Below are 20,997 nucleotides of genomic sequence, written 5' to 3'. Positions count from 1 at the left end.
AAGAAGGAGAAGAAGAAGAAGAAGAAGAAGAAGAAGAAGAAGAAGAAGAAGAAGAAGAAGAAGAAGAAGAAGAAGAAGAAGAAGAAGCAGAAGAAGAAGAAGAAGCAGAAGAAGAAGAAGAAGAAGGAGGAGGAGGATGAGGAGGAGGAGGGGGAGGAGGAGGAGGAAAGAAAGAAAAAAGAAAGAAAGAAAGAAAAAAGAGAAGAGAAGAAAAAGAAAAGAAGGAGAAGAAGAGAATAATAAGAAGAAAAAGGATCTGGAGGAGGAGGAGGAAGAGAAGGAGGGAGAAGGAAGGAGAAGGAGAAGAAGAGTGAATCATGATGCAACAGAGCAAAATGAAAGCTTTCTTCAATTCTATTGGTTTTCAATGGAAAGTAGGTAGAGAGCAGTTGGGCCAAACACTCTTAGTTTCTCATAAGTAGTATGACCATATAATTTATATATAAGGTGTCATTTTTAAGAGGGGAAAGGGTGGTATCAGTAATGACAGCAGGACAATAGGTGTGCAGCAGGATGTATGGGTTTCTTTTCACTTGGTTGAGGTGAATAAGAGCAGGAAGAAAGCCGGGTGTTTAATAGAAGGAAACATGAGGAGGAAAGAACTGTTCTTCCTTTGGAGGTTTATGTCAAAGGGAAAGGTGAGGCTAAAGGGGGCTGAGACAACTGCACTCACAAACTGAAGGACTTGTGTGGACCTGGGAGTCCCTTCATTCTCTGCGACATCAAGTCTGAGGAACAGGAAGACAAATTTTATTCTGAGTGAGATTAGTTTTGTTAAAGAAGGTGGACTCCCTGGGAAGAAAGTCAGTTCCTCATTTATTCAGTTATTGATTTATTAATAATTAATTCAACAAAAATTATTAAACATAGACACAGTGCTAGGGGCTGGAAATACAATGGTAAACTAGAAAAATATCACTTCCCTGCAATCAAGGAGTTTATAAGGTAATGGGGGAAGGAAAGAAAGATAAAGGCAAATCAATAAAGTGATTACAAACCCTATGAAGGAAACAGTCAAAAGCTGATACAAGAGGTAGAAGAAGGAGATTACTTTAGACATGGTGACCAAAAAGTCACATATAGGAAGGTGACTTGAAGGAGCTAGAAAGGGAAAATATGAGAATAAACTAATACAGGTAAAAGGCTGTGCATGAACATAGCATATGCAAAGGTCCTGGGGCTGTGAAGAACTTGGCATGGTTAAAGAGCTGAAAGATTGGAACAACTGAAGATAGTGATGGAAAGAAAGAGTTATCTGGAAGAGGGGTTGGAGGTAGGGGCCAGACAATTCAGGCAAGCCTGTAAATGATGGTAAGGACTTTGCATTTTCTTCCAAGTGCAAATGGAAACGTTGAAGGGGTCTAAAGATTGGACTGACATGGCTAAGATTTCCATTGGTAGAGATAATCCTGGCTGTCTCATGGAGAATGGATTTAATGGGTGCAGGAGTAGATGAAGGGCACCAGGCAGGAGATGGATCCACATTCAGGTGAGCCTTGGTGGTTGTCTGGCATTCAGTGGTGGGTGACAAGGAAGTTGAAGAGAGATGAGTAGATTCAAGACATATTTTGGAGGTAGTCTGCTTTAGATACAGCCTTGTTAATAGGTTGGATGTAGGACGTCAGTGAAAGGAGAAATCAAGGATCACTCCTAGGTTTCTGTTGTAACTGAGACAGAGATAACTGAGTGTTGGAATGTGCAGTTTGTGGAAGGATCAAGCGTTCTACTTAGGACATATTCAATTTCCAAGTTCAGAGACAGTTCACATTGGTAGCTACAAATGCGTATCTGGAGTTTAGAGGAGAGTTCTGGGCCAGGGATAAAATTGTCAACTGATACGGCTTGGCTGTGGTTCCATCCAAATCTCACCTTGAGTTGTAATAATACCCACATGTCAAGGGCAGGACCCGGTGGAGATAATTGAATCATGGGGGCAGTTTCCCTCATGTGTTCTTATGGTATGAATAAGTCTCATGAGAGCTGATGGTTTTATAAATGGGAGTTCCCCTGCACAAGCTCTCTTGCCTGTTGCCATGTAAGATGTGCCTTTGCTCTTCCTTTGCCTCCTGCCATGATTGTGAGGCCTCCCCAGCCATGCTGAACTGTGAATCCATTAAACCTCTTTCTTTTATAAATTACCCAGTCTTGGGTATGTCTTTATTAGCAGCATGGGAACAATCTTATACATCCACATACACTTGTTCATGAAACAAATAGTGTCATCCAGTGAAACAGTATAAAGGAGAAGATGATTCAAGGGTGAGTTCTGAGGAACTTCAACTACAAGAAGTCACATGAGGGGGAGCCAGTAAATGAAAGTAAGAAGAAAATTTTGGTGAGTCTGAGGAAAGCCCAGAGATACTTGTTGCACAATCCCTAGTATGTGCATGTAAAGATGTGTGGGAGCAGTGGAGTGTGCCTAGTGCTGATTGAGATTAGGACAGCAGAGTGCCCACGGCATCAGGAAACAGGCAGGGGTGTCATTGATGGTGCTCAGAAGAAAGGTTTTGGTGGAGAAGTCAGATGTCAGAGGTCAGACTGGAGAGTGCAGAATACTGAAGAACTAATCAGTAATCAGGCATGTGCAAATGAAAATAACAGTGAGAGATTATCCTTTATATCCGTGGTCCCTAAGTTTTGTGGCACCAGGGACTGGTTTCATGGATGACATTTTTTCCATGGACCGGGGATGTGGGTGTTCTTAGAAGATCATCAGGCATTAGATTCTCATAAGGAGTGCACATATAAATCCCTTACACACACACTTCACAATAGGGTTCATGCACGTAAGGAGGCAGATCTCAGGCAGTACTGCTAGCTCGCCTGCCACTCACCTTCTGCTGTGCAGCCCGGTTCCTAACAGGTGACGGACTGGTAATGGTCCATGGCCCATGGCCTAGGGGTTGGAAGCCCCTGCTTTATATGCTAGAATAATAATACTTTTTAAATTTTTAAAAAGTAAAAATGTAGGGCAGGGAAGAATGAAAACACCATTGGAAGTGTAAATTTTAAAAAAATTTTGAACCATGGCCGAGGAGTTGGAAACTCCTGCTTTATATGCTAGAACAACAATACTTTTTAAATTTTTAAAAAGTAAAAATGTAGGGCAGGGAAGAATGAAAACACCATTGAAAGTGTAAATTAGAAAAGCCACATCCAAGGGCAGGTAGTATCTATTGAAAATAAAGAATGCACTTACTCCATGGTCAAGCAATTCTTTTATCTATTTTTTTCAGCTATCTTGTCTAAGATCACTTATCTATTCCAAAGAAAGTCTTGCATGTCTGCACAGAGGGCATACACTAGAATGTTCATTGCCACATTGTTTGTAAAAAAAAAAAAAAAAAAAAAAAAGTAGCAAAATACGGAAACAACCTAACTCTCCATCCATGAAGGAATGGCTAAACAAAGGATGGTAAAACCGTTCTGCTGGGTGCTCTGCAGCAGTTGTAAAGGAATGAGACAGCCATCCATGCCAGTGTAGACAGATATTTGAACACATTGTTCAGTGAAAAAGTGAGTTGGGCTGGGCGCAGTAGCTCACACCTGTAATCCCAGCACTTTGGGAAGCTGAAGCAGGTGGATCACTTGAGGTCAGGAGTTCAAGACCAGCCTGATCAACATGGTGAAACCCTGTCTCTAGTAGAAATATAAAAATTAGCCAGGCATGGTGGCGGATGCCTCTAATCCCAGCTACTTGGGAGGCTGAGGCAGGAGAATCGCTTGAACCTGGGAGGCGGACATTGCAGTAAGCTGAGATTGCACCACTGTGCTCCAGCCTGGGTGACAGAGTGAGACTCTGTCTTGAAAAAAAAAAAAAAAAGTGAGTTGGAGAAAAATATGTATTTTATTATTTCAGTTAGAGAAACGTGCATGCACATGGACACATACATACAGATGCAACAGGGGCACACATAAAACAACATTGTATTCTTCCAATGGAGCCTATGAGTATGTAAATGCATAAGAAATAGCCAGAGTGACACCAATACATAACAGTGGTTATCACTGGGGTGGAGAAAGAGGAACTAGGATCTGGGGGGAAAGAATTTGGATTTATCTGGTATATTTTAACTTTATTTCAAGATGAATGTATCGATGTATTAATAACTGAAAAATTAACATTTTTAAAAGTGAAAAGTGTAAACAGCATGTGAAGAAAATAGCTTTAGCAGAGGCTGTGTTTCTCAAACGCTGTGGTCCCTGTTATGTTCTGTATGCTTGAAAATTTTCTGATACAATAACTAGGTGTGGTGCTGGGCAAATCAATGGATGAAAGAGTGGATACCCAGTGTGGCTACTTGGTGGCTACAGTAGGAGGCCTAGACTATTACTATTCCATTGTAAGAAACAACTGACTGTCTTTTCCATGGCTATAATCCCTAACTTTTTGTTGCTGCATCTTTTGGGAGAAAACAACTCATTGGGATCCTATTACATAGGAATGGAAATACATGGTTCTGCCCATGGTAGATAAAGAGCAGACCACATGGGAGCTAAAGGCAAAAGGATGAAGAAAAATAATATACTATAAAAATAATATCATATAGACTCGATTACATGGGAAAAACTAGTTTATTTTACCAGCGTAAGATTATAGAATTTTTAAGAAGAAATGTCTTTCAATTACTTTTAATTGTATGTGTTCCTTTTAAGTTATACATACTAAACAGAGCATTTCACTGCTAATGCTCTAGTGAATAATTGCATATTATGTAAATAATTTTGAATAATTCTGCTGTTTCTTCTGTAGGACTTAACCTCCATACATCAAGAAAAGAAATAACAGATTGAGCTCTAGTAGCTTGTGGCTCTGTGGGAATTCAGGAGCAATGTTGTCTGATCTTCCCATTTTTCATGAAAACCTTGACTTTACAATTTTTTAAAAAACACTCTAAGGACTGGACAAAACACATCTACAGGCTATGTAGTCCAAATATACTCTTAAAAAGACTCCAACCTTCTCTAGCTTTACAGGTATGATTTACCAACTCTTTAAAAATACAGTGTCCTTGTTTTACAAACTCTCCAGAACCCAAGAAAAGAGAAAAAGTTCTGCAACTTATTCCGTTTGTAGCATTTCCTTGATACCAAACCCACTCAAAGATGGTAGAGATGGGAATCGTCCTCCTCTTATTTCTGCATCCTTCCTGGCATTCCTATGTTGGTCTGCATGGATGGGAAAACTTTGTCGTTCTTCCTGAGATGGTGATGTTGACAGGAACTCTTCCACTTCTTTCCACCTGCAGGAGAGGAGAAGTATCTCCTAGGCTTAGCAAGATGTGGACATTTGCTAAACCACCAATTGAGTAGGGGCTAAAAGGGCAGATTCTACACTGAGGCTGCCTGGAGCAGCTTGGAGTTTGCATTCCACTCAGCCTTACTCACTTGGTTCTGCTGAAGAGTGATGGATTATTACAGTGGCTGGAGAAAATGAAATTAGAGTTGGTGGGCATTCTTTTGGCCCCAAAAGTCTAGATTGAGGCCCCAAAAGACTAAGAGGCACCTCTCACTTCCCTAATCCAGCTGTAACAATAATAAAGGCATTGCTATGATTTTGATTTTGGCATCAACATAGTTTCTAAGTGTTTGAACGTGGATGGGGATTGGAAGGGGGGACTGTTACCTACAAACCTTCAAAATTTAATGTCAGTTCCAAAAGGATGGCCATATTTTCCCGTTTTTGTTTACTACTATGTCCCCAGCACTTAGAACAGCATAGGTGCTCAAAACATATTTGTTGAATAATTCAAATTATTGATCCTGACACTTCCTTTGAGATAAACACAAGCTTTGTTGTTTGGGGTTCAAACTACACTATGAGTTTGGAGAAGCCATTGCTAGTGGCTTTGGCCTTGGTCAGTTAGATGTGGCTTTTATTATGGCCACACTGCTATTATAGGCATAGATAAAACTGATTTTAGAGAACTAGAGCTGTAATTGGCAAAATTTAACCTGCTAAACTGTACAAGCAATAGAGAACATCAGTGTATGGTTTTTGATCTTTTGATGTTTGCTATTAGATATAGGGAGGTGGCACTCTGTCAGCTGCACAGTCTTTGCTAGTCTGTATCTCATTTTTAATTGCATCCTTAGTTAAGGAGAGAACCATCAAGGGAATGACATTATGTAGTTTATTCACTTATTTCTGGTGTTACTTCCCAACCATATGGCCTAGAGTTGACTTTGAAGTATTCTTTTTATAAACAGAAATCTTCTACTTGTAAGTGACTCAAACTAATAAGGTAATTAACTGATCAGTTCTTTAACTGCATCTTTATCTCCCTTTCCTTCTTATTGACAACTCAAGTGTTGTTTTCTTGCCCCTAATTCACATTAGATCATCAACAACATTAAAATAAACTTATTGATTTAAGTGAGAGACACAGATTCTCAGCTGCAAGCTTGTAGAGCTTTTTACATTTTCTCTTCTGAAGAATAAAGGAAACAGAAGTTGAGGAAAGGGCAGGGCAGATATGCATGCTGACAGAAATCGAAGAGAAAGGATGGGTGGAAGCGAGCAGGGATCTCTGAAATGGACTTGCATTCAGGTTTCTGAATGGAAGAGATTCAGGGGACGAACTGTCTTTGAGTGTTACAAGGGTAAACTCCCTCTCTATCACCCTGTGAAAAACCCATCATCCAATAGTCCTGGGCCTGAGGACCGTGACTCTTGCTTAAGAAAGCAACAAAAGCATCAACATCTCCTTGAATATTAGAGTTACCTCACTGGCTTGAAAAAAAGGTCATAGGAACTAGTGCTTCAGAGACTGAAACAGGGGGAATAACACTGCTCGTGCTCTTTCTCCAATTGTCGATATTCTATTTCGTGTGTGTGTGTGTGTGTGTGTGTGTGTTTGTGTGTATGCTGTCCTTATTTTTTCCATACTACAGATAGACAAGGAATTAGCCTACCTTCTTGCAAGGTTTAGGAAACCCACGTTGTTTGGGAAGTGCCTTCTGATACTGATCGAACAGAAGGCACAGGAAGTGCCTTCTCCTGTGGTTCTTAGATTTAAGCAAAGAACATCAAAGCTCTCGATCCAGGAGAGCAAATAAAATATTTGAGGACACCCCTTAAGTCTTTCTGTGGTTTCTCCTCCTCTTCTTCCTCCTTCACCACCACAATATTCTCACTCCTCTGGCAGAGGGCACAGGTGGTGTGATGTAAGGTGGGCTGGCTGTGTATCTCTTGCTCATATTCAGTGCCCCTGGGATAGCTGGGAAGCTGATATTTATAAGCACAGTGCAGGATTACATTGTGTTTTTCATCACCATCTTCCTATAGATTCTTTCTGTACATTTAGCTATGTACAGAACTCACATTCTTTGCAGCCCTTCTCAGAAAACCTATGTACTACATATCCAAGTACATTGTTGCAAGTCTCTCATGGCCATCCTTGAGGCCATTTGTGCTTAGTCATGACCTTGTCAGAGAAGACATTTGCAATGATGAATTTCCCCGGTCTCCTTCTCTTGTGCCCCTACGCTGTTGTGCATATGCATAAATACATGTGGGGAAAGGCTTGGACAAAGTGCAAACCCTCAGACTATGCACGGAGCCCTCCAAGAGGGAGGCAGAGGATACTGGCTAGAAGCTCCTGGGGATACTTTTGGTTATGTTTCATTTCTGCAGCCATCTCCTCCTGAGTGGATGCCCTTGTATCATCACATTCCCCTGGGGCCATATTGGCATATGGAGAAGAGGAGGAAGAATTGAGACAGGGAAGTTTCTAAGCAGCCTTTCTATGTTTTCCTCTCCATATTCTGTGAGAAGCTTTCCAGTTCCTTGGACCCTTCTTGAAGTTGAGGGCTGCCCTGGCCATGACAATGCAAGATTCTCCCTGACACACCTTGGTATTAATGGGAAGATGCTGATACATGAAATGAAAATTAATTTGCTTCAACAGTATTCTGAGAAACTGCTAAGAGGGAGGGAAGATTTGGTAACTAAAGGGAGTGCATAAATGAAAGAGACAAATTTCTGCCTCTATGTACCTAGAATTTGGTTGAGGAGAAGAGAGCAAATGGGCCAAGACAAGGAGAAGAAGCTATAGCACAAAGCCTAAGAAAATAAATGTCCCATGAGAAGGCAAAAATGCTATGGACCTCGCAGAAGTTAAGATGTTGCCTTTGGTTGGGAAGATGAGGAGAGTCCCCTAAACAGCTGGAAGGGATTTAGGATGTTAGTAAGACATAGGCAGCAATGAAAGTGATTGGGATGTGTGCAAAGGCATGAGCAGGGACATAGAGGGAAGAAATCCAATGTGTTGGAGGTGGCTAGTTGAGAAAAGAAGTTGGTTTTGATAGAATCTGTCTTAGCTAGGTTTATACCAGAAAGCAGAGCCTGAGACAAGGGTTTGCATGCAAGATAATGACAAGTGACCCTAGGGAACATGAGAAGGGGCTGGGAAAATTGAAGCAGGGAAATGAGAGAAGTCAATTCAGGATGTGTTCTTGAACTTAGCCCTGCCATGGGTGATTATGTCTCAATACTGCTGGGATCCTCTGAGGAACCATGAAGAATGAATGCATCTCGGAATTGTCCACCTGTGGGATGGATAAGAGAAGTTGCTCCTCACCCACTCCTATTCCCCATTGGTCAAGGGTTCCCATGGAGCAGCTCCGGCTCACATCCAGGTTTATGCATGTGTGAATTCCAACTAGGTTCCAGCAAGTGTCCTTCCCTGTGTTATCTTGGGAGCCCTGAAGCTGGAAGAGAGAAATGTTCAATGTTGCTGAGATAATACACTGCCAGGTTACACTGTCTCAAAGTTGGTTGCACCGCAATGACTGGAGTAAAAGGCCTGCTAACAGCATGTAAGATGGGGTTCAAGGAGTATCCCAAACAGAATAGGGGGAACTAAAGCAATAAGAGATAATGCCAGAAGCATAGGTTTGGGGACAAATTATGCCTGGCTGAGAAATTTGAATTTAGCAGTGGGTACCCACTGCAAGACCCAATATGCCTGCTTGTCATGTGCAAAGAAGGACAAGGTCTCTTGAGAGAAGACAGCCTGTTATGCTCATGTTCATGCTCAGGATATTATGGTATATTTATTGCAGTCTACATGTACTTGGTTAGTAGATTTGCAGATTATATTACAAACTTTAATTAAAATAACCCTGACAAAATGGACAACTGGCTTAAAAGTATCCCTATAGAGGAGTGGTAGATTGAATGTATACTAACAAAATTCCAGAAAATATAATAATAACAAGAAAGTATCATAGCTGATGCTTCTTCTTCCAGCGACTTTATAAAGTAAAAACAAAAAACATTCAGTTCTAGAAGTTGTCTGAAAGAAATTAAAAATAATATAAATGATTTTTTAAAATCTGGATTGGTTTACATTCACCATGGTTAGCAATTGATCTTAACCAAAGTACAGTTGACCCTTGAACAACATGGGGGTAGCAGTACAGTCAAAAATTCATGTATAACTGTTGACTTCCGAAAAACTTAACTAATAAGCTACTGTTGACCAGAAGCCTTGCCAATAACATAAACAGTCATTTAACACGTTTTGTATGTTATATGTATTATATAATGTATTCTTACAATGAAGTAGGCTAAGAAACTCGTAAGGAAAACATATTTATTATTCATTAAGTGGAAGTGGATCATGATAACAGTCTTTATCCTCATTATCTTCACATTGACTGAGGAGAAGAAAGAGGAGGGTTTGTTTTTGCTGTCTCAGGGGTGGAGAGGCAGAAGAGGTGGAGGAGTTAGAGGGGGAGGCAGGAAAAGCAGGGACATTTCGCGTAACTTTTATTGAAAAAAATCAATGTTTAAGTGGACCTGTGCAGTTCAAAATTGTGTTGTTCAAGGGTTAAGTGTATACACTGTGTGTCAAATTATTAATGAATGACATTAAGAATTCATTAGGATTATGAAGACATGCAAACCTTTAATTTCACATTCATCTCATTCTTTAGTTTGAATTAAACATTGAAGTTCTGAATACAGGGAAAGAAGCTGAGATGGACTGACTTTTGATGGGAGGAAGGAATATTTCCCTGTTATTAGAAAAGAGGATGCCAACTTAGAAAGCTGCATAGGTTTGGTGGTGGAAAGATGATGGAGTTTGAATCTGAGGACATAGGTAGCAACGGTTGGAACCTGAAGGAGAGAAATTCCAAGGAGAAGGTTAGTTTTTGTTTGAATGGATAAGCCCTTCTAATCTGAAGATATTTTCTTTTGGTAAGAGGAGCTGTCAACCCTTCACACTCTCATTTCTAGATATGGGATTCCCTTTGTGGAAGGGAATCATAGTGTCCTTTCTCACTTGACCATCCTGTGGCTGTTGGGCTGGTGCCTAGAAGTGGGCGAGGTCCAGGGCCAGGCTTGTGCAAGCTCAGCCTCATTCCTGGTGAAGCTGGCATCACCTCAGGAAGCAACAGTGGGTTTGATTTTCACTCACCAGGCTTAATGCTGCTGCTAAGAGGAGATGCTATTAAAGAATTTCCACTCAGGACCCACACCATCTGTTGAGAATCACGAATAGCATAGCATTTGGGTGCTGCCTCCCCTGCCAGATGACAAAAACGCACAAAATACATGTGAGGTTATCAACTTCAGGACTCCAGTTGCATCCTGGTATTAATGGCTTTTGAGTTTCTGGAGAGAGTCTCATTGCTCTGAGAAGTAGTGGCTATAACAATAAATGGAGGAGAAATAGGGCAGGGACTAGTCTGTGAATCAAAGCATCTGAAAGGATCTACGTGCAATCACAGTCCCAAGATTCACCTTTTTCTAGGGCTATTAGTGACTTGTCTTTTTCCGAATGATAAAATGTCTAGGTGGTAACAAAATCCCATAATATTTAAATTAGTTATCGGTATGTTGTTTTAAAAATCCTCTTATCAAAATAAACAAGGAATTCTAAATACAGATAATAATAAAAGAGCTAGATGCCCTGAGATTTTCAAAGGCTGTTTTATGAACTGAGTGTTTTAGCAAGGGCAAATACATTTATAGCTTAGCAAATGATAGGGGTCCTTCCATTCTGTTGTCTTTGGTGAGGTCAGGTGGAGATATTTCCAAGCTGATTTGCAATTCACCACTTACTTTGTGGGTTCATGATGTCTTCAGAGCCTTTTGTGAAGAGAACAAGATAGATCAGATGGTGGTGAGGAGGTTGTTAACAGTTGGCCACATGAGAGAAGGAGAGAAGAAAAATGTTATGCTTTTTTCTCCTCTCCCCCTAAAATTTTACTGTAAAAATTCTTTAGAGAGAGCTGCCCTGAGAGCCTTTCCCAGATGTGTATTTGAGAATAAGGATGGGTACGGCATATTTCAAGACCAGAAAGCCCTGAATGGAAGCTCCCGTCTCTGCTGTGGCTGGCATAGTCCTGCTTCTCCAGGCTGTGATGGTCTTGGCATGCTTTCCATTCATCTCATCTGGGATTGTTAGGAGGTTCCAACACATCACCACAGGCACCTTCTAGTGCTCAGAGTCTCTGGGTTGAGAGGAAGGAGAGAGAGAGAGTGTGTGTGTGTGTGTGTGTGTGTGTATCTCCATTTTAGCCCTCCACAAAGCAGGTTAATCACCACTTTTCCTGACTTGAAGCTGAACACTCCTAAGTAATTGGTAGCTAACCTGCCTCACTGAGCCCATCTTCCTCCATCCCTCACCCAAAGAGACATCTGTAAGGATCCTGCACATGGCCACTGATGGGCCCCACAAGGTGCTTTGACTATTAGGGGTCATCTGCCTCTGGTTTTCTAGTTAGGGCACCAGAACAGTCCCCAAGAATATCACAGATGCTCCACAATGAGAACCTGTTGTTCACAACCCTCCTTCCCTCAGGATCCTTGATGTCTGATTCAATAATTGTCCCTACACAGTGGGTAAGCAGATCACCAACCTGCACCCTTGTAAGCAGCCCTGGCTCCCTCAGTACTCTGCACCTTTGACAAGACTCCCAGAGGCACCTTAAGGCTAAACACAGAGATGTGAAAGAAGTTCCCCATACCTGGGTTCTGAGCAGCAGAAGCTACCTTCAGCAAGAGATGGTCTTGTCCCTGGTATCAAAGTCAAGGCTCTAGTTGCATGTAAGTGTTCTGAAAAGCTGGTCCAGGACTCCCAGACCCCCTAATGACCAAGGAAAGAGCATTCTCTCCTGCCCCTGGGTGTGTTCATTTTGGCAAGAAAGCTGACACGGCCCAAAGGTCTCTTGGGGCTCTGGAGGAGTGACAGTGGAGCAACACAAGCATGACTGGTCTGCGCTTCCTGATTAACAAGATCAGAGCCAACATCAGAAAACAGCAATGAGGAAATGTGGATTAGGCGAGATGCTGAATTGAGGAGAACGCCTTTACTGGTCCTCCTTGGAGGCAGAGGTGTGGCTGTCTTGACCCACTAAACTGCATGAAGCCATTGCTGTGTTTGCATGTGATGTTAGGCCAGTCACAGTACTCCTTGCAGGAGTTTTACACACCCACTATGTCACATTTATATTGTACAAATATTGAGAGCTTATTCTGTTTCTGATAAAGTTGTAAGAGCTTTACCTGAGTAACCTTTTAATCTTCACACACAACTCTTTTTTTTTTTTTTTTTTTGGAGGCAGAGTCTCGCTCTCACTCTGTCGCCAGGCTGGAGTGCAGTGGCGCAATCTCGGCTCACTGCAACTTCTGCCTCTCAGGTTCAAGTGATTCTTCTGCCTCAGCCTCCCAAGTAGCTGGGACTACAGGTACCCATCACCACGCTGGGCTAATTTTTTGTATTTTATATTTTAGTAGAGAAGGGGTTTCTCCGTGTTGCCCAGGCTGGTCTCGAACTCCTGAGCTCAGGCAATCCACCTGCCTCAGCCTCCCAAAGTGCTAGGATTACAGGCGTGAGCCACTGCACCCATCCCACACACAACTCTTTAGTGGCCATTAATTTTATTTCTCATGTAAGAAAACAGCGGCTCTGAGGGATGACAGAATGTGCCCAAAGTCATATAGCTACTAAGAAATATAGCCAAGTTAGAAGCCAAGTCTCTCTATTCTTAACTATTATGTGACATGCCTCCACTGGGTCATAGTCTCCTGCATGCTGCACTAGCTGGAACACAGTCTTACATTCAGTTGTGGATACTGAAAAATCTATAATGTGGCCAGGAGAGGAGAGGAGAGAACTTGGAGGTCTTGTGGCTTCCTAACTCTGAATTAGGAATCAGACTTGGCTTCAATGTTGGCTATGAAAGAAAATCATTAATCTTGAAACCGAATTATTTTTGGTCAGTCCTACTCCCAATCACTCTTTGTGGTTCTGCTCTCTGAAATCCACCATTGACTCTATCTTCTGGAGTATTGCAATAGTCTCCTTGCTTCTGTTCTTACCTCCCTAGAGTCAGATGCCCGCCTAGCAGTGACCAGAATCAAAGATGTAAATACAGTCGTATGACTGTCTTGTGCAGAACCTTCTAATAGCTTTGCTTTATGTCCCAAATAATAACCAAAGCCCTCACCAAGCTCACATGATCTGGGTCCTCCTTATCTTTCTGCTGCCTTCTATCCCTGCCCATCTGACTTCCCTGCTCTGGATGCACTGGATTCTGCTGATTTTCTTGCCCTGCAAGCTTATCTTCGCCTGCAGGGAGCCTTTCCTGTTCCTCTGAAGGAATAGGCTTCCCCAGGTGAAGAAGTGGTCCACTCTCTTCTTCCATACATAGGCAAAAAAGCCAACTTCTCAATAAGGTATTCCCCAGCCAGCCTATCTCCAAGAGTCCCTCACCCATGTCCTAGCCCCTTATTTTGCTCAATTATTTTCTTCATAAAATGTATGTTTCCATGGTTTTGGAAAATGTATGTATGTATGTATGTATGTATGTATGTATGTATGTATGTATTTATTTATTTATTTATTTATTTATTTATTTATTGTCTCCACTACCAAAATGCCAGTTCTGTGGGGCCAGGGAACCTGTTTTGTCATGAGGCCAGAGAACTATGTGCTCAGTGGCTGGAACGGTGCTGACCTCCTACGGGAACTAACAAATTTTTTTGATAAACAAATGTATGTAGTATCTCATGAATAAGAGGAAGACAGGGTAGAGAGAAAGGGAGTGGGATGCTTTGCAGGAAAGGCATCACTTGTGGTGAGAGGTGAGTTCTTGACCTCCTCATGGAGAAGGGCCAGGGGATGCTCTCTTATCGCATATCCAGGATGGAGACTCTCAAGAGAATCACTCAAACAGACAGTGGGACTGGGAGCTTTGCCCCCATCTGGATGACTGGCGCACCTAGAGACCCACAGGCTCACCTTGGCTACTTGGCTAGGGCAGCGTGTGGTGAGGGAGTTCAGGGAGACCCTGATGTGATTTTACTGAAGTGTGGTGTACTCTAGAGATATATGAAGACAAGGCTCTAACCTTCCCAGCACCAGCAGAGCCTAAAGAAACTGTGGGGTCACATTCCTTGGAAGAACTTGGCAGAAACTCCCACCCCAACTCAGAACTTTTAGACACTAAAGGGTAGAAGACTGAAGGCTCTCATGACTCCATGCAAAGAAGCCAGTGGTTGGCAGAAGGGTTGGAACCATGAGATTCTCCCCAACAGATCAATGTGTCAAGTGATGGGATGTCCAACCATGGAAAGAATTTGAACCTGGGAGCTATTCAAGTCCTGAGAGCGCTTCATGATGGAGACAGGCAGGGTGACACTGATGATCAGTCACACTGTCCAAGAAATTACACACACTATGTACTGAAATCAAAGGAAATCAGACTGTACCAGAAAGTGTGGAAACCCCTCCCTCTGCAAACCCAAAGCCAGTGCTGCAAGAACTCTGCCTTTCCTGTGCTTTTTCTTGGCCCCCAACATCTCAGCACTGGTAGGGGAACATGATGCATTCGCCTATGCCCACCATCTTGAGAAGCTCTTCTGAAAAAAAAAAAATAATAATAATAACAAGAAAGTTGTGAAGTTTGACAGGGATGCTGTTAGAGGACCTGATATCCAGTGAGAAAAAAAGCAAGTGCACATAGCACCATCGAAAGTAGAAATTAAAGAAGAAGAAAAGGAAAAAACAGAAAAATATTTTGATGTTTATACCTAGATGACTTGATGGCAAATAAATGGGTTAAATAAGTAAATGAGTTAGAAAGAGAAATAGATTAAGAGGAGGGCAATCCCAAGAGTCATGGAATAATGGCTTCACCCAGGGAGGGGGTGTGAAGATTCCCACTATGAAGCTGTGTCTCTGGCATAGACAATGCCTTTTCTGACTGGATCAGAGGATTGGGGTAAAAGAAGGGAAGTGGTTGCCTCAGACGAGTGGGATTTGGTGGGGAAGAAATGGGCAGGGCTCTGTTGTTTGTAATTTTGCACTTTTTGATTCTTTTTTTTTTTTCTTTTGCTCTGTCGCCCAGGCTGGAATGCAGTGGGGCGATCTTGGCTCACTGAAACCTCTGCCCCACCCGGGTTCAAGTGATTCTCCTGCCTCAGCCTCCCAAGTAGCTGGGATTACAGGCATGCGCCACCACACCTGGCTAATTTTTGTATTTTTTTTGTAGAGATGAGTTTTGCCATGTTGGCCAGCCTGGTCTTGAATTCCTGAGCTCAAATGATCTGCCTGCCTCGGCCTCCCAAATTGCTGGAATTCAGGCATGAGCCACTGCACCAGGCCTGATTCTATATTGTTTTTAAAGCAATATGAATGTGTTGTTATAAAAAAAGATTAAAACTAATTAGTCACGTTCCATGTCCTCATTTTATTTATCTGAAAACATCTTGCTTTTTTTTTTTTTCATGGAGTGGGTGCTGAGTCTCCTTTAAGGAGATAAATATAGGAAATTTAGAAGGGTGTATTCAGACACACCCCATGGCATCTTTTCTCTTTTCGCTCAGAGAGAAAAACCAAATATCTGATGAATGCAGCTGAGGGCACTCAATCCTTGATATGAAGCTCAGTTTTCATTCCCGGGTTGGAGATTCTGCCTTAGTCTCTGTCCTTCCTGGTGACAAAGTCAGTAATGAGCAGGATTTTCCTCTTCCTGCCCCCAGGAAGAACACATTTCTGTGGGTGCCAGAATAGCTTAATTCCTGGATAGTCCAAACTCAGGCTTTCAGAAGCCTGTGAGCCATAGAATGAATAAGCATTTGATCCTGCCCAGAGTACCTTATCCTGAGTCTTTAAGCTGAGAGCCCAGATATTCCTTTCCTGGTGTGAAGGTAGGTGGGTGATGTCGGAGGCCCAGCCTTGGTGATTCAGCCAGTCAGAAGGGACTGCATCTGGGCCAGACAAAATCTAGGACGGCACTGCCCTGTGTAGCCTGCCTATCTTGCCTGCATCCTGCCCGCAGGGAATTTGCGCTGCTCCGATTCTCCAGTCTGGGGAATGTAATAGAGTCACAGTAACTGTGGCAGCACAAGTGCTAAGATCCAGTCGAAACTATGGAGTTGAGGGAACCTTGGCTTTGAATTTCTCCTTTCACTCTTAGGTGCGCTCAGAAGTGCTTAAGAACCAGGTGGCCGCTCCCTCTGTGCCTTTCCATGATGAGCGTGAGCATCTGTGTGGATCAGCGACCACAGATGGAGGTACCTATGGCTCTCAACGTCCACAAGGCTGTTTGTCCACCTGTCCATGTCCTTCTCTGTCACAGGCCCCAGGGATGTTCCCAGCATAAAGTCACTTTCCTGTTACTTGGAGTTCCCTGATACTCTTTTGTGGAGTCTCTGGAACAGAATAGAAAGTACAACTTTGTGGCTTTTTTAGAAGAGCCAGCTCATTTAGAAAATCCAATTGAGGCTGGGCATGGTGGCTCACACCTGTAATCCCAGAACTTTGGGAGGCCAAGACAGGCGGATCACCTGAGGTTGGGAGTTTGAGACCAGTCTGACCAACATGGAGAAACCCCATCTCTACTAAAAATACAAAATTAGCCAGGCGTGGTGGCACGTGCCCGTAGTCCCAGCTACTCGGGAGGCTGAAGCAGGAGTATTGCTCGAACCCAGGAGGCAGAAGTTGCAGTGAGCTTAGATCACGCCATTGCACTCCAGCCTGGACAACAAGAGCAAAACTCTATTTCAAAAAAAAAAAAAAAAAAATCCAATTGGTCTATACTTTCTGATTTTGTACAGTCTTTATGTCATAATATGAATGATAGAGGAGTTTTCTATATCCTTATGATTGACCTTTTATGTTTTCTGTCATTTTGTACACATGTAAATACTTTTTAGGCAATTGGCCTTAATAACCATCAGATTCTATGCTGTAGAGGTAAATTCTCATCAAATTATATACTACATTTTATGTGTTGATTTGAAATTAGGTCAGATTAATTAAAGAAGTGGGTGGCTGATACTACTAAATTTGCATAGATAATTTATGTGTCTTTCTTTAATTTATGCTTCACAATTAGGGCAGATCTGAATAACAGGAGTTTTTGACGAGCATTTGACGCTGACATTTGAAGTCTGGTAGTATTGCTCCTCCTTAGGTTAAATTATAGCTTCAAAGGTCCTTCCCTGGAATTTACAAAACCTTAAGTGGGACTGAGATATTTCCAGACGACAGATTGTACTGATAATTTGGGCCAGGAGGTAGTTTGGGATCTGGGCTTTTCACTTTCCAGACAAGGATGATGCTTTTCTTCTTGCTACAAGTTGTTGAAAGAGAGGCCTTCTAACAACAGGACCCCTGGACCAGATCCTCACTCCCAGTTCCAGAGTGCTCCTCACTGCTGACTGGGCTCAGACATCTGCCCAATGTCTACTATGGTCATTCTGGACCAGACTTCATCCTGTGCCACTTCTATTTCTGTGAAGATAGATGAACCTTCATACTAGGAAGTCTGAAATGGTTCTAGGTTTTCCCATGTGCTTTCAGCAAATCTCTCCTTCATGCTTCCTCTTTAGAAGGTCCAGTTCCGAAAAGTAAGTATTTTTCTGGTAGGAGATCTCAATTGCAGCTGTGACTGCTGGTTGCTCCACTGTGGTAGTTTGTGCAGAGTGAAATGTGTGGTTCTGGGTGACATCCCCAAGTCCAGTCCAATTTGGCCACGCACTGAGGAGGTTGGTTACTGTAGGGGCAGATAAAGAGTAGTAATGACTTCAAGCCTGAAGCTCAGATGGCAGCCTGTGGGGTTAGTTATTTTTGGGAGGTATAATCCCAGAGAGCTGAGAGAATATGTAAACTTCATGGCTTCAAGGACTAGTGGTAGCAGAGGGAGACAAAGAGACAGAGATGAGGACAAAAGATTGAGCTGCAGAGCCAATTATTAATTCAGAGACAATCCTGGAGAGAGGCTGTCCTCTCATTGCCTGATCTCCATCTGTGCTTGTTTCAGGTGATGGGTTCTACAGTGAGAGTGACTCAGTGGGAGACTGTCAGTTGCAGACTGGATTAACCATGTTTTCCCATGTTCCTTTCTCACCAGAGTGAAGGCAAGTTGTCGTGGCTTCCATCCTTTAAGTTTAAGGGATGAGAAGGAGGAAAAGTAGGTTGGCCTTGGATTTCTGCATCCAGCCTCCTCTCTCTAGATTGAGATATCAGCATAGTCCAGGTTGGTCCCTGGATATGTGACTCACTCTGGTCATCTTGGGAGTCCAAGGATATAGTCAGTGTCTGCTGTGAGGGATGAGACAGGCACAGAGCATTGGAACCTGCTCTTGCTTGACCCCTCGCTAAGATCATTATAAGACAAAAAGAAGATCCCCAGTGTGTCCCAGTCACAAAACTCAGGGAACACCCAAAGAGGGAAAAACCAAATACTCCAGGAAGTGGCCACTATCTCATCCCTGCAACCACCCTCACCGTGGCACAGTTCCCTGACTTCAAGTACTGATTAACTTTGTGTTTAGTTAAGTCAAAGAGAACTGATAAAATAGAGTTTACAATATTACAGTCTTAGGCTCACACTGATTTCTCATCTGAAGAGGCCTAGAAATAAATATACTAGCCATTATGTATCAAATTGATGGAGAGTATATAACTTCCAAACTAGAGGGGAGGATGAACAAAGGAAAAACAAACAAAACCACCTTACTCAATACAATGGAAGGCAAAAAGGGAAGGAGAAACAGGAACAGAAAAAGAGGTATCAGGAAAAAAAGCAAAGAAAAAATGAAAGCATGGTAGGAATAAATCCACATATTTCAGAAACCAGAGTCCACTTACATGAATTTAATTCTCCATTAAAAGAGACCTTCTTAAAACAGAAAGGCACGAGTTTATTTTTGTATCACTGAGTTGGCTTGTATTGGATCAGAACTTTTACAAAAACAGCTATAAGACCTGGGTCAGATAGGGAAGGGGTGGGAAACTGCTGACATTGGTGAATAAGCATAAGACAAGGCATGCAGGCAGGCCCTGGAGGGAGTAGTCACTTGGGGAAAATCATCTGCATGGGTCAATTTCCCATTTTTGAAAGTTTCATAAGGTGGGCAGGCTGAAGTTGCACAGTGTAGAAAATCCAATAGTCTTTCTTGAAGAATAAGGGAACAGATGTGGCTCTGCATCAAGAATAAAGATCATCAATGAAGACCAATGCTGAAATTGCCCAGACAAGAATTGTAAAGCAGAACTATATTAATGGAATAAAGGAGAAATGCCACCTAAATCTTTTAATAGATAAAGTATTAGGCCAAAGGTAACATCTACTTAGGATATAAACTCCCAGTAAACTAGGAATAGAAGAAAACTTCAACATATTAAAATAGCATCCAAGAAAAAAAAGTCTACAGCCCATACTTAATGGTGAAAGAATTGATTTTTTCCCTAAGATTCATAACAAGTCAAGAATGTTTGCTTTCTCCACTTTTGTTTAACATCGTACTGGAAGTCCTAGTCATTTCGAGAAGCCTGCTAAAAATACACAAGAAATAAAAATCAAAAAATAGGTAAAACTGTTCTCAATATGATTGTATATAGAAAATCCTAAGAAATCCACATAACAACTACTAGAACTAATAAGTGCAAGGCTGGAGGATACACTATTTTTTATAGAAAAGTTAATTCTATTTTTATATACTGGCAGCAGGCTATCAGAAAATGAAAGCAAAAATCAAATCCATTTACATAGCATCAAAAACTTAAAATACTTAGGAATAAATTTAACAAAGTATATAAAAGACCTGTGCACCAAAAACTACAAAATGTTGCCAAGAGAGATTAAAGAATATCTAAATAATTGAAAGTATATACCATGTTTATGAATTAAAAGACTCAATATTTTTAAGATGTCAGTCTATAGATTCCATGACATCTCTACCATAATAGTGCTTGGCTTTTTTTTTGGTTGAAATTGCCAAGCTGGCCAGTCATAGTGGCTCACACCTGTAATTCCAGCACTTTGGGAGGCCAAGGCGGGAGGATGGCTTGAGCTCAGGAGTTTGAGACCAGCTTGGGCAACTTAGCAACATCCTGTCTCTAAAAAAACACAAAGATTAGTGGGGCATGGTGGCTTGCGCCTGTGGTCCCAGCTAGTTGGGAGGCTGAGGCAGAAGGATGACTTGAGTCTGCAGAGGTTGAGGCTGCAGTGAGCCGAGATTGAGCCACTGCACTCCAGCCCTGGGTGACAGAGCAAGACTCTGTCAAAAAAAAAAAAAAAAGGAAGAAGAAAGGAAAGAAAATGCCAAACAAGCTTGGAAAAAGATGAGCTAAGAAATCACTATCTGTACCACTAAATGACAAAAATCAAGACAATGTCTTACTAGCAGCATGAGGAGTGATAAATAAAGCAATCAAATCGAATAGAAAGCCTAGATGCCAAAGTGATCCAGTGGGAGAAAGAGATACCTTTTAAACAAACAGTGCCAGAACAATTAGATATCCATGAGAAAATATGAATGTCAAACCCTACCTCACACATAATACTGAAAATTTAATCGAGGTGAATTACAGACCTAAACATGAAAGCTAAAACCTTAGCGCTTTTAGAGAAAAAAGGCTAATATTGCTTAAACTTGAGGGTGAGCAAAGGTTTCTTAGGCAGATCTCAGAAAGAAATAACCATGAAAGAAAATAAAGGTTAAACTAGACATTGTTAGGATAAAAACTT

General features: G+C 41.9%; 1 protein-coding gene across 1 annotated transcript; it reads right to left on the bottom strand.

Annotated features, from left to right (window-relative positions):
- Nucleotides 1–5,133: 5,133 nt before the first annotated feature.
- Nucleotides 5,134–11,087, bottom strand: LOC116484194 (interleukin-36 beta-like). The gene is made up of 5 exons (XM_058428092.1): nucleotides 11,075–11,087; nucleotides 10,428–10,535; nucleotides 10,062–10,126; nucleotides 8,583–8,712; nucleotides 5,134–5,243 (listed from the first exon to the last, which is right to left on the bottom strand). Exons 1-5 carry the CDS (start codon nucleotides 11,085–11,087, stop codon nucleotides 5,134–5,136), a joined length of 426 nt encoding a protein of 141 aa, XP_058284075.1.
- Nucleotides 11,088–20,997: the final 9,910 nt, after the last annotated feature.

Source organism: Hylobates moloch, unplaced genomic scaffold (genome assembly GCF_009828535.3).
Source record: "Hylobates moloch isolate HMO894 unplaced genomic scaffold, HMol_V3 SCAFFOLD_15, whole genome shotgun sequence".
Classification (NCBI taxonomy): domain Eukaryota; kingdom Metazoa; phylum Chordata; class Mammalia; order Primates; family Hylobatidae; genus Hylobates; species Hylobates moloch.
Note: the sequence above shows the minus strand (reverse complement) of the source record. Positions and strands in the feature narration are given on the sequence as shown.